The 12,939-nt window shown below is 36.6% G+C and overlaps 1 protein-coding gene across 14 annotated transcripts; it reads right to left on the reverse strand.

Annotated features, from left to right (window-relative positions):
- Positions 1–2,338: 2,338 nt before the first annotated feature.
- Positions 2,339–10,777, reverse strand: LOC113303153. Of its 14 annotated transcripts, none has more exons than XM_026552157.1 (14): positions 10,550–10,777; positions 10,368–10,443; positions 10,198–10,285; positions 9,946–10,095; positions 9,654–9,785; positions 8,964–9,060; positions 8,834–8,872; positions 8,673–8,747; positions 7,358–7,447; positions 6,961–7,189; positions 6,654–6,840; positions 6,462–6,526; positions 2,906–2,996; positions 2,747–2,812 (listed from the first exon to the last, which is right to left on the reverse strand). In XM_026552157.1, exons 1-10 carry the CDS (start codon positions 10,670–10,672, stop codon positions 7,091–7,093), a joined length of 969 nt encoding a protein of 322 aa, XP_026407942.1. In that variant the 5' UTR covers positions 10,673–10,777; the 3' UTR covers positions 2,747–2,812; positions 2,906–2,996; positions 6,462–6,526; positions 6,654–6,840; positions 6,961–7,090. The 14 variants fall into 14 exon arrangements, with proteins under 14 accessions (XP_026407939.1, XP_026407942.1, XP_026407941.1 ...); XM_026552156.1 differs by having other exon boundaries at positions 6,654–6,849; XM_026552164.1 differs by lacking the exon at positions 7,358–7,447 and adding exons at positions 7,252–7,311; positions 8,491–8,570 and having other exon boundaries at positions 6,654–7,154.
- Between the last annotated feature and the right edge of the window lie 2,162 nt (positions 10,778–12,939).

The following is a 12,939-nucleotide window of genomic DNA, read 5'->3' on the forward strand; positions in this document are numbered from 1 at the left end:
TAGAGTTTGTGCAGCTCCTTCAAGTACTACTCCTTCTGCTGGTTCTACATAACCATCTTTCACGATATCCCATACCTCTTGGTATATGAAAATATTCTCCATCTGTAACCTCCAGTGTTCAAAGTTTTTACCTTCAAACACCGGCACCTTAATTGAACTTAAACTTGTCATCTTCTTCAACTTAACAACTCATACCCACAGCCCTAGAATCTAATACCAGTGCTCTGATACCAGATGTAAAAAATCTGATATCAAAGACTTAATGAAACACACAACTACTCAAAACAAAACTCGCTTCCATTGATGTAAATAATCTGATGGCTCAACAACCTATTTATAGTTTAACACACTTGACTCTCAAGCAAAGAACTTTCCTAACAAATCAAACTCTAAACAAAGATAATTCTAGAAACTCAAACTCTCAAACTCTTAAAGATTAAGTTACCCAGCCGTTTGTTTTATAAAACTGCTGGACCTTCCTTACTCGGCAGTTTTCTTTATTAAACTGCCGTACATTCCTTAAAAAAATAAACTTCTTTTGTTTGACTTGCTTCACATAGTATCTTGGTTTAACCTTCAACAAAAACATTGTACACATGTGATTAATATTGATACTTTGGCATGTTTTCAGATGCAACCAGGATGGTTAAAAGCTTACACTGATGAAGAGCAAGTTCTTTTTGGATGGGTACCAAAAAATAAAGCAAGCCAATAACACGAAACTCTCAAAGAAAGCTGTGCAAATCTGATTTTCATAGACAAGAACTATACGAAGGGCTTACTGAATTGGAGATTAAACATAAAAGCTTGTACTTTCATTGAAGAGCAAAGACGAAAAGTTCACGAAATTCCTCCCAACAATTTTCCGGTTGAGCTAAATCTTTTATGCCTAGATACTTTGACCAAAATCTTTGAATTTACAAAAGAATTAGAAAGTGGGAGTGATGAGAATGAGAAAGAAAAGGAAGAGGACAAAGAGGGTGGCGAAGGTGATGAGGAGGAGGAGAACGAGGATGGCAAAGGCAATGACGTAGAGGAGGAGGAGCAGGTGGACATGAATAACCCCATTAACAAGTGAAGTGATGGTTCTCTCGAGTTTCGTTAACTCTTATATATATAGTATATTCTGGTCTTTCAGAGCATCCACAGTGGGCGAGTATAACCAAAAATTTGGGATGAGATCGTAACACAGTGGGACGGAGTAAAGATCAAATCCCAACCAAAGATCAAATTCCAGACCAAATATGGTCGCGACCAAATCCCAAATTCTAATATAGTCGGGCGTAAATTTAAAGTACGCTTGTTGTTGGGCGTAAATTTAAAGTACGCTTGTTAACGGGCGGAGATTTAAATTACGCCCGATGAAATTTTAATTAAATAAAAAAAAAAGAATGAGGCGGACTTTTAAAGTCCGCCTGTTAAAATTTACAAAGAATGGGGCGGACTTTTAAAGTCCGCCTGATGAAATTTTAATGGGGCGGACTTTTAAAGTCCGCCTGATGAAATTTACAAAAAATGGGGCGGACTTTTAAAGTCCGCCTGATGAAATTTTACAAAATAAAAATGCGGCGGACTTTTAAAGTCCGCCTGACGAAATTTTAATCATGTACCGTTGCGTCACAACACGGACTAAACCCAAATTTTGGTCTTTTTTTTGATCTTTGATCTTTGGTTTTGATCGCACCACTGCAGTTGCTCTCAGGGGGTGAAACTTGTGTCCCTAAAGTCAAGTTTCCCGCCTCTAATTCACTCACCAACACAAACCTTAAGCATAAACATAAGAACCGTGAGCATGAAGAAACATTAACCCTCGGTTACACACGTCAGGTCAATCATGCACATCTAACACATTCATCAGGCGTCGTCACCCATCACCAAAATAACAACCATTCACGCATCTTTTAGCTCAAGCAACCAACAACCCACATGAATGACCGACATGAAGATGGTTGAAATGGTGATATCATGTGAAAACATATATGTATATCATCAACGACCATTCACGCATCACCAAAATAACAACCATTCACGCATCTTTTAGCTCAAGCAACCAACGACCCACATGAATGACCGACATGAAGATGGTTGAAATGGTGATATCATGTGAAAACATATATGTATATCACCAACGATTTAATTTGAAGGGGTAAAGTGCGTTAGGAAAAGCTTCCCTCAAGGACAGTCGGTGCTGTGTCTCATCTAAGACTAAGACGGCTCCTTTTTTCCTTTCCAGTAATTCTCTATTATGGTTATCTTCAGAATAACAACACCGAATGACCGAAACCCTTACTGATTACTGCTTTGTAGGTTGCTGATAGGGATTAAGAAAAACACAGAATGCTTCAATAAAATAAAATAAAATAATAATAATCTTACTCCTGTTTACAGTTCCTCCAAATCCCAGCTATTGAAATTTCTTTTTTTCCTTCTTGAAATTAATAAGAGAAAAATGAAAGATGCCATTGGATCAAACTTGAATCTTTAACATTTTAGCCTACTTGAAGCAGATTACATTTGTATCCAGCATAACTTTCCGACATTGATCTAATGATTCTGATCCAATCACAGGACAGCAGCTACATGACACAAAATATAACCAACCATTGTGATCAGGTGATGGAATTCAGTTTAACGGTGTAATTAGCTTCTACTTTCCACTTAAATCAATGCAGAGCCTTAAGAAAAAACAACAAAGAATACCTTTGCAATGCCTCCAGTGTCCTGTTCAAGATGAATTCTGGAAAATCATTCTGACATTCTAAGCGAAACGATTCTCGTCAGTTTCCCACTTATATGTGCGTGTGACACGGATCTGTTCAATATGCGTAGATGCATTTATTTTTCAGCATACAATAGAAAGTAAAGTTTATTGAATGAATGAAGACAACACAATCGCCAGCTATACCTGTGCAAATGCATAGATTGCTCGCAAAATTCTAGCATAATCTGTTCCAAGCATTTGAATGACAACATCTGCCAGAAATGTTCCCCACAACCTGCATTAAGAAACCACATAAACAAGCCTGGAACTGAGTTTGAACTTGCATGGATGAACCTGTCATCTATTTTAGACTCAGACCAGGGTGCTGTGCCATGCAAAATCATTCAGAGTGAAGACTTGAACAACTTTCAGTACAGTAATACAATTATAGTAGTATCTTGTCTAAGTGGTAACTAGTTCTCATTTTTTTTTGCTTCTCTTGCTTGTTGTGAAAGCGGTGAAAACCAATCTGCTAGAAAATAAAAGCGAATGGAAAAGCTAATAAAGGAAAATCTAGTAGACATCAGGCATGTAAGAGCATGAATAAACATCATCACAGTGCTAATCTTTAGACATAAAGGATGAGTTTAGATGACTTAATGCTAGACACGGTTACTTCGGGCTTAAGGTCATCCCTTCATTGTATATCTGACGCACAACCCTGTTTAAGCAAATGATAACCATTTTTTTTAGATCAAGCGAATGAGATACTTTTCCTCGTCATAATCATTTCATGTCCCTCAATCCACGATGATATCTTACGGTTAAGCTTGCTAGACGTTAGTTACTCATTAAGCAACTATCCTTGCATCAGCTTTGATATCAAAATTTGATGCACATTCCCTAGCAAAATTAGGGGCATACTGAATTGGGTTCGACCGACCCTCAAGTACATAAATGACTTGTGGAACATGTCATGCGGTTAACAAGACAACTAAATCCTACCACTTAGCCATCTGGTTCAACAAACCTCGCAATATTCAACTTAATCCTAGACATCAAAAATTTATCAAGTATTTATATCTCTTGGCAATGTTTCTATGTGCCCAAAGAGAAAAATGCCCAAAGAGAAAAATGAAGTAGCTGATTCCCTTTCTAAATTAGCTAGACCTCATAGAATTAGTGGTGTTTGGCTCTTGGCTCCTCCAGATGAAATTATTAATCAAATTCATGAGGATGCAAACTATGTAAACACCATTTGATTATCAATGCAATTTTTAGTTTCAAAAAAAAATAATAATAAAAAATAAATTAAAATGACTTAGTTATGGGCATGGGACAATAAATGCACATCAATCTCAAATGCATATGCATGCATAATGTAACTATTAGCCTACCAGTGTCATATGACTTACATTTCCATCTGTACTGCACAATGCTAGCACAGCACCGAAAAGACCCAAAATATGAGTTTTAATCATAAAGGTTAACAGCATAAGTGCCCCCTTTGAAATTTTAAAAACATTTCATTTTTGCAATGTCGAGATAGGTTTCTAGCGGCAACTCTGTGTATTTTACAGTGATAGGTGCATAATTTGCTCTAATATACTATTATAATTTGATTCTTTTTTTGTTAGTTTTCATTTAAATATTATATTATCATGAATAACAAAACTGATTGATATCAATCAAACAAACATGTTTAAGATTTCAAATTACATCCCTAACCAATAGAAGAATTACCTAGACAAAAACTATACGCTAATAATAGAATATAAGCTTTATATTTATATCTCTTGCATGATTCTTATCTTGATTTTTTATTTGCCAATTGAATAACCATAACCATGGCACCGTATTTAGGGCTATATTAAGGTCTGAGAACGTAATCGCCGAAATACCTAATCTCAAGTGGCAAAGTGTAATTACTAGTTAATAGCAATATTGATATAGCCAAATGATTGCATGTCTGATATAACCTAGGTGTTGGTTTTTATTCTTTACGCAAAAGATCATGCTTACCTTAGGTTAATCTTAGTCTCTGATTCTTAAAATCTAAAGGTAAGATTGAGGTTTAATGAAGTGATCAAAATTACTTAGATCAAGACTAAGCACCTTAAGGTGCGCTATGACTCAACTAGTGAGGTGTCACTCAACTCATGATGGAAAAATTGAATGTCACGTGGATATTGACCAAGGCCTTTTTGCTTTTTCTAGCCTTTCATGTAGATAGAACTTTTGTTTTCTCCGTCTCTTAAGTAAGAGGAAATAGAAGTCTAAGTCCTTAACTAGTGCTAGTGACACAAAATATATATCTTCTTCTTGCAAATTCTGATATGTTAAAAGCTGTGGAATATAATGTGTATGTTGTTGTTCGTATGGCTTATGATGCTCTTTGTAACAATTGCAGTATGAAGTGATTACACTTATGGTACCTGTTATGTGGTAGATAATGATAATACTAGGTTGCGTTTGCTATCAGCATAAATTATATCTTTAATCAAGTTTATGCCTAGAGATATTGTGGTATAGAAGCTCAAATTCCAAAATTCTACTTCTATTCTCCTAGTTATTACTTATTTTATAACTACGTCACCAAGATTGAAATTCTGAAATGGTTTTTTCTCTTAATATAGAAGGTGGTTAAAGGTTGAAACATCAGTAAAGCAAGTACTGAATAAATTATAGACGATTCACATATCTGAATTTAGTTGTATAGAGGAAAAAATTTGGGTCTTGGTTATGGCAGATTCGTACGATACTTCTTATGCTTGTATTCTTGTACTTCCTTCAAATGATGAAAGAGTAGAAAATGTTGGGCAAGTAATAAGTTGATACTGGATTATATGGTCCGAATGCATTAAAAGAATGGTGAAAAGAATATTGGGGTAACTTTTGCTGACATAAGAAGATAAGGGTGTCTTGATTATTTCATTTTTCCATTTTCTTCTTGACATAAGAAGACAGGGGTGTCTTCTTTTGCTGACATAAGAAGACACGGGTAATTACCCTTTATGGGTAGTTACAGCTAGAGAAGGATTTTGACATGGTTTCTTCAAGCAGCAGACTTGGACTTCAAAGTTTAGAGATTATGGTTATAAGCAGACATGAAGTTTTAGAGGTTTATGGTTATAAGCCGTCAAATGAACAAGTGGATTGGTACAAGATAGAACCTGACATCACTAATTTTGGCCCACATCATCGAAACCATTGAATCATTTTATGTTCTTGGGTATGGCTAAAGACCAGTCCAATAAGTCCACAAGCTTTCACATATTGATGCTGGAAAGCTTATGCAATAATACTACAGCAAAAACTACTAGTATCTAAGAAGCAAAATACTACTGGAGCATGAAATGAAGAGTTATCACTTCCATCAGCAAGGGTAATTTGTAGAGCATGTGGGTAAATCTAGTTTTAGTATAGTAACCTAAAGAAGAGTAAAAACGATGCCACTCTAAGATAAAAGGTCTTCAAGTTCAAAGTAATGATATCCAAACCAAAAGGTCAGTCTTTTAAACTCCTCACTAATAATTGAATATCACCAATATGATGATGTATGGCATAGATGATAATCCAATGTCCACTATATTTCCTAATTTTTTTGTATAAGAAGCAAATATATGAGTATGTACATATCTTGGTGTTGTTACTACCTATCAGCTAAATTAATTTGTGTATGCTATTGCCAAGTATAGTGCATAGATGTCTCTGAACAGTTTTTCTATAATGGAAATAATAGCAGAAGGGGTACACGTACACTGGGCCAAGTAACATCATCGTATTTCTGAGCCCTAGATACCTCGATGCGGCCCCAGCTAACCCCTGTCCAAACAACAGTAATCATCACTTAAAAGACAGTTAACTTGGTGCATTATGGTTCACATGAAATATAGACAACTGTACTTATATAAGTAAAAAGGTCAAACAAGGCAAGCATCAGCGATCCAACCTTTGCTTGCTTTAAGAAAGAGAGTGACTAGTTGAAAAACTACTTAAGTCACAGGTAACTTCCAAGGCTTGATTTTAAAAGTACGCTCTTACAAGGAGATGCTACCCCCCTTCAAGCATGCAATTTCATCTGGTAAGGCTTTCTTCAGAAAGTTGACATGCTACCCCCTTCAAGCGCGTAATTTCATCTGATAAGGCTTTGTATAGGTGATCGGCAAGAATAGTTTAGTTCGTTCCAATATTTCCCAAGGAAAAAAAAGTGCGGAAAGTGTGTTTATTGGGAACAACTGGATATATGCATCACTAACCTCCTATAGCTAAAACGGGAACCACTTAAACAGAGTCCGTTCCTCAAATAGCATCACATTGGGTAAGAATCTAATTGCAGCTTGAATAGATATATTAACATGTTGCGGAAAATAATTTACTCCTTGATTTCTATTGCATGTGAAATCTTTTTCGTTCACATGCTTCATATACATACATCTTGGCCGTGGCTGAACTGTAAATGTATGTGCATAGATAAATTGTAGGCATCTGCATGAATAAATAGTAAACTCATTAAATTTGCCATAAAATTTGCAGAATCATTAAATTACCTGTCCTGCTGCCAGCAAAGCAGCCCTGGACTCCAGATTTATAGCAGCCAATTTTCCACCCTGGATAACAATAAGAGGTAAGCTATTCCACTCGAGCAAACGTTACCTTATTTTGATGCACATACAACTCCCATGACCCGGCAAGCACAGCCAGACTATCCTCTCGGCAACTTTTTAACCAAAACATTCTGGTTAACTGATCTACCAACATTGAAATTGTCCTAATTATTATTCAGTACAAGCAAGTTAAGGGGGTCAGAAAAAATGTTACAGAGAATACTGGATCCCCCAAGGAGCTCATCTACAAGTGTGATTTAGATAAGAGATCATCCTACATACTGTATCTCTAATATTGATGAAAATTCTTGTAAAACTGCAAACAAAGTTTCTAGATAAAGTTTTAAAGCAGTTGACGATCGAATGAGAGGATACTGAATGATGGCAATCGAATATGTATCAAGTAAAGAACAGAAATAAAAGAAATTCTTGCATCATTATTTAAATTAGGGTAACCAAGTCATATTGAGAAGAGGTTCGACGTCGTAGTCAGGCTAGGAATGAACCCAGTACAGAAGAGTCACTAATGTTGAATGTAGAGGATTTGCCAAATCATGCCATAAATATTGATTTAAGGTGGATAACATCTGAAGTGTGTATGGTTATCGAATGGAGGCTAGTTACTGACATAAGGCAATAGAGAACTGGTCAGTTGATGGTCAATCAGAATTAAGCTACTGAGTGGGCACTTGTTCTACAGAATCTGTACTAAATATCTACATAACGTTCCTTCAATACCGAGTAATATTTGCCTTTGAGTTTCTTGTAACCAACAAGTGCAAACAAATAGGAACAGCAATAAACCAAAACTAAGGCAGCATTCCTAAAGGAGAAGAACAACTCCTCTTACACCGGGATTTTTATTCGTCTTTATTTATAAGGTATCTCTTACGAGCAAAAGTTTGGAACCTTTGTTTGGAAAATCAACTAATGACTTGGAACCAGGCAATGAAGTGAGCTAAAGTCATACAATCTTGTCCCTCCTGCACATTTACAGGCCTAAACCTGAGACCTCCATTAGTGATCCAAATGACTAAGGTAGTCATGCGACAAATCGTGGAGCTAATAGGTTAAGTTACTAAATTAGACGTGTGCACCCTAAACCAATGGCACACATTTAGTAGTGTTGTAAAAATATGCAGAAAAGGATGCACGAATTCAGTGCACTGGCAATATGATCACCTAACAGGCCTTAATTGGAAACGATTTCGTACTCCGAAAGTGGTGTTATACGCATGACAACGAGACCCATAGAATGCAAGCTAAAGGATAAAAAAGAAAACGTATTAGAGAACTCTATGTTCAGAACTAATTGCTCAATTCACATTTTTAGAAAAGCTAGTCATAATCTCAAATAGCATTACCTCCCTTATAAGTTCGTGCCTCACTTGATAGTTGGCAGCTTGAAATAGCATCTTTCCGGACAATCTCCTTGCTAGCTACCACAAAGGCAGATAAATTTATACCAAAACCAAGAAAATTATTGGAAGTTGAGAAACTACAGATCATGCTCATAAAGTCAAACCAGTTGATAAACTTTCGCCAAAGTAAGCATGCCCCCTCCCTAAAACAAAAGATTGAATTTTATCAAAATGCAAATAATGATCCAACAAATGTAATTTCTCAAAAACATATTATTCTACAATGACTGGAACCTTCAGAATCATTGACTTCAGCTCCACTGCCCCAATCTTCAAAGCAGCAAACGCTTGCACCTTCCACTGACTGAGTCCATGTTGTAAGGTTATATCACTGTTTAAAGTAATTAGAGATCTCAATTAATAGGAAAAAAAATTGTGTTTCTCAGAAGTCATGAAACCTTTTACAATTTCAAATTATGGATCACCAGATATAAAGCAACCCCTTACTAGTAGTAAAAGAACTTAGCCACCTGCCGGTACGTTTAAGTTTGACATTTGTTTCCAAGATAAAACAGGCATTGGAAAACTTAAGGAATGTCAGTTCAGACAAAATGAGGTGATAAGACAATAACAGTGTAAACCTTGAAGGAAGGTACCATCTACCATGAACACATACTACCAATGAGTGTTTGCTCATGCTATCCGTCCCTGAGCTTGGGTATGACCTAATTTCTAGTGTTTGTTCAGCAATTTTGGCCCGGGCCAGGTCTACCACTTCTTCCTTACCCCACTGTTATTTCATGGACCTTGTATTCTTGTAATTGAATTTATTCAAACAATCCCAACAATAGCAACTCATTTGTATAAAAATTTACATACTCATGAGTAAAATAAATCAAAAGCAACATCTCATTTTTACTTGTCATTCAGAGATCAATCTTCAGATTTACACACAGATGATCAAAAGTTAAGTGGCAAAACTACCTTGAGTACTCCTGCAACAGATGAAGAAAAATCTCGACCTCTAGGTCTTCAGTCGACAGTTTACTGGAACAAGGAATACTCAATTTCCTTCTCACACTTAGCAATATATCTCTATAAGAAGGCCTCCAACCCCTGATGATAAATTTAGAACAAAGATAGATGCAAATTGACATCATCAAAACAAAGATATCTAGGTGAATTCAATCTAAATTGACATATCCAAGAAACACTAAACACATTGGGCAAAAACTAGCATTCCATTAATTAAGATATTAGCATTTAGCTGTAAAACCTTAATGTAGACCGAGCATCAGCTCCCAGATATAGAAACCGTGATTCAAGAAGTTCGATGAAATTGTCTCTCTCTTCAAAGTCCTCTTCAATCATGATAAAATCAGCATTACCTCTGTTTTCTATTGATTTTAGTAACGGACTAAAATAGCTGCAAAACAAAATTGAAAAATCAATTTCACTCCAAACACTAAAAGAAGAGATAAACATTAAATCCCAAACCCACAAACCCAGAGATGGGAAAAACCCTAACCTTGGACCAAAAAGGATCCTTTCAATTTCATACAATTCAGAATCCGTTGCAAGTTCCAACACTGAACGCAGCTCAGGATCAAAAGTACCTGTAAAATCAAATACAAAATGATGGGATTCAAAACAACAAGAATGAAAGAGGAAAACACAAGAAAAACCTAAAACCCTCACCTCTTCTGGAAATGGCTGATTGTGAGTAACAAAAGAGTTTTGAACTACTATTTTTACGCGATGAAGACTGAAAAATCTGTGACAATATTCAATTAATGAAAGCAAAATTAGGGTTTAAAGTAAACAAAAGGAGTGATAAAGTTGTATGATAAGAGAAAGTATCTATATAAATATTAACTTACAGATGAAGTTGATGAACTGAGAGTTGTTAATTGTAGTGGATATCTTGAGTTCGAGAATGAGGAAGTTAAAGAAAGGAGGTAACTGCGAGTAAACGGAGAAGAAGTTGATGTAGTGGCCATCATTTTCTTTCCGATTTTAAAAAGTTAAAAAGAAATCGCGTTGGGATAATTTATGTGAACTAGAGCTGTATTTGATACTAGTAGGCTACAGTTATGAATCAAGAACCGAATGTGAACCGGTTATTTATGGTAGACACCTCGGTAATCAACGATTGATATGTGCAAGTGAGAACCGTCGAGTGGCTTCCGTGCTCTCTCCCACCACCATGTGATTGCCACATGTCTCGTACAAAGGAGTTTTTTTTTTTTTTTGGTCCAAGAGCATATAGCTCAATCCCATCAACTCCGGTAAGGAGGAAGTCAGAGGTTCAATCCACGCCGCCGTAAAAGTTTCTAATAGATTAGTTGTATAGTGGGTTAAGCGGTGTTGGATCTGACAGTGGGACCAGTCAAACTGGTTGGGTTCGGGTAGGGACCTAGGTCCGGCTTTCACGTTTTTTTTCCTTTTTTATTATTATTAGATAAAGAGTATTACATTAACTAGTCGGAAGCCTAACAAGCTAAGCTCCGACAACGTACTACTACATTAATTGAACAAGTTGCGGTGTTAGCCTACCAGCGAGCCTCATGGGTGACCTAACCAAGGAAGCCGAAGCGGATGGGGACTGAGATTGTGTTACAAGGGGGGCAAGCTAACTCTACCTTCCATGTTAGTTCCTGCAATATTACGCCATTGGGGGCTTGAACCTGGAACCTCCTGGAACGCATGAATCTTTGGGAACGGGGATGACCAGCTAAGCTAGGTGCCCGTTTTCAAATAAGGTATTTCACTAAAATAAAGCTTGCATTGCAATAGAAGTAGAGCCATCTAATATCAATTCATGGGGCGATTTCTTGATTAGATTTATCTACTGATAATTAGTGTTCTAGCTTCATTACACGGGCCATATTACGTTGACTAAAGTCAAGTAGTCCATAGAATTGCAACTCACTTGCGTAGGGTTTGTGTTCCTGGGAGAGTTTGATTAATTACAGAAAGTTCATCAACTTCTCTTGCAATCAAATTCTTTCACCTCCAAGATTGATCAACTGGGTTTAAGGATATCACACAGCCAGACTAAGTCATTCTCAATTCACTCCCGGTTTTTATTCTCACAACTCATCAACCAATGGCGGAAGCTCCACCGTCCTTCGCCATCAAGGCATGCTCACAGAATTCACCCAACAATTATGCAACAAATACACCACCTTCACGCACGCATGAAACTCTTTCACAAGAAACTAAACGAAAAGAAAATCACAATGATTTCCTTTCTGCCAACCCTACTCTCAAAATTTCTTCAATCATTTTTAATATTCACAACACAACTTCGGTATCATCTACAAACTCATCATCTTTCATCTAATCTGCCTCCACTTTCTCAAAAAAGAAGGAACAAAACAATACCTCGCCACCACCATTTCAGCTAAGAGTAGAAAGTGAGACTCCACTACAACAACAAAAGCTAAAGATTCAAACACCTTTACCAAAAGAAAATCATCGCCCACTTTACACAAAAAAACTCCAAAAATCAAAACCAAAAAGCTACCTTCCAAGATATGCATATTTTTCCAGTTAACGGAAAGGATGAAGGACCTCATGCATGCACATCACTACAAATGCTTGGTACTATAAGTTTTATATTTATATACATAACGGTCAGATCTTCGAACAACATGATAATCATAATACGAATAGTTGTGCTAAAGTAGAATACCTGATGAAGCCATTGATTAAATCAAAAAATCCTCCAAGATTGCAAACACACCCGTAGAGTAGAATACATTGGAATATCTTGGTTTCTCCTTCTTAACTTTTTGTGTAATGAATAATAAAATTCTCGAACCAATACTAATGGCTATTGAGTTCCTTCTAGAGCTGGCAAACAAGCCAAAACCCGTGGGTTTGCCCGGACCGGCCAGTAAAAAACCCGCACCCGTCTCGGCTGGTGTCTAAACAAGCCGGGTTAGGGTTGGAGAAATGGCGGCTTGTGAGTAAACGGGTAAACCCGTCCCGGCCCGTAAAACCGCGGGTGCAACCCGTTACCCTCTAAATATCATATATATACAGATTTATGATTTCTTAACCCTAGTTTTTCTTTTTTCTTAAGTATCTCCACCTCTCGGTTGCGACAGCACAGCAACAGCAACCTTTCTTCTTTTTTTTTTTTTTTTCTTCACCATACCATTAACTTCTTCTTCTTCGTGTTCTTCTTTTCTTTTTTCTTATTTTCATTAAAATCGATTTGTGTTTTTGATTTTTTTAGGGTTTACTCAAATCAATTTGTGTT

This window comes from Papaver somniferum, chromosome 8 (assembly GCF_003573695.1).
Source record: "Papaver somniferum cultivar HN1 chromosome 8, ASM357369v1, whole genome shotgun sequence".
In the NCBI taxonomy this organism is placed as follows: Eukaryota; Viridiplantae; Streptophyta; class Magnoliopsida; order Ranunculales; family Papaveraceae; genus Papaver; species Papaver somniferum.

Bases quoted from the DNA above. Each gene is read 5' to 3' on its own strand.
- LOC113303153 (XM_026552154.1), bottom strand. From the start codon at position 10,672: ATGATGGCCACTACATCAACTTCTTCTCCGTTTACTCGCAGTTACCTC. The intron at 9,786-9,945 runs GTTTTACAGCTA...ATTTATCATCAG, and splicing joins GATGCTCGGTCTACATTAAG to GGGTTGGAGGCCTTCTTATA. The intron at 8,748-8,833 runs GTTTGACTTTAT...CCTTTGTGGTAG, and splicing joins TGGCGAAAGTTTATCAACTG to CTAGCAAGGAGATTGTCCGG.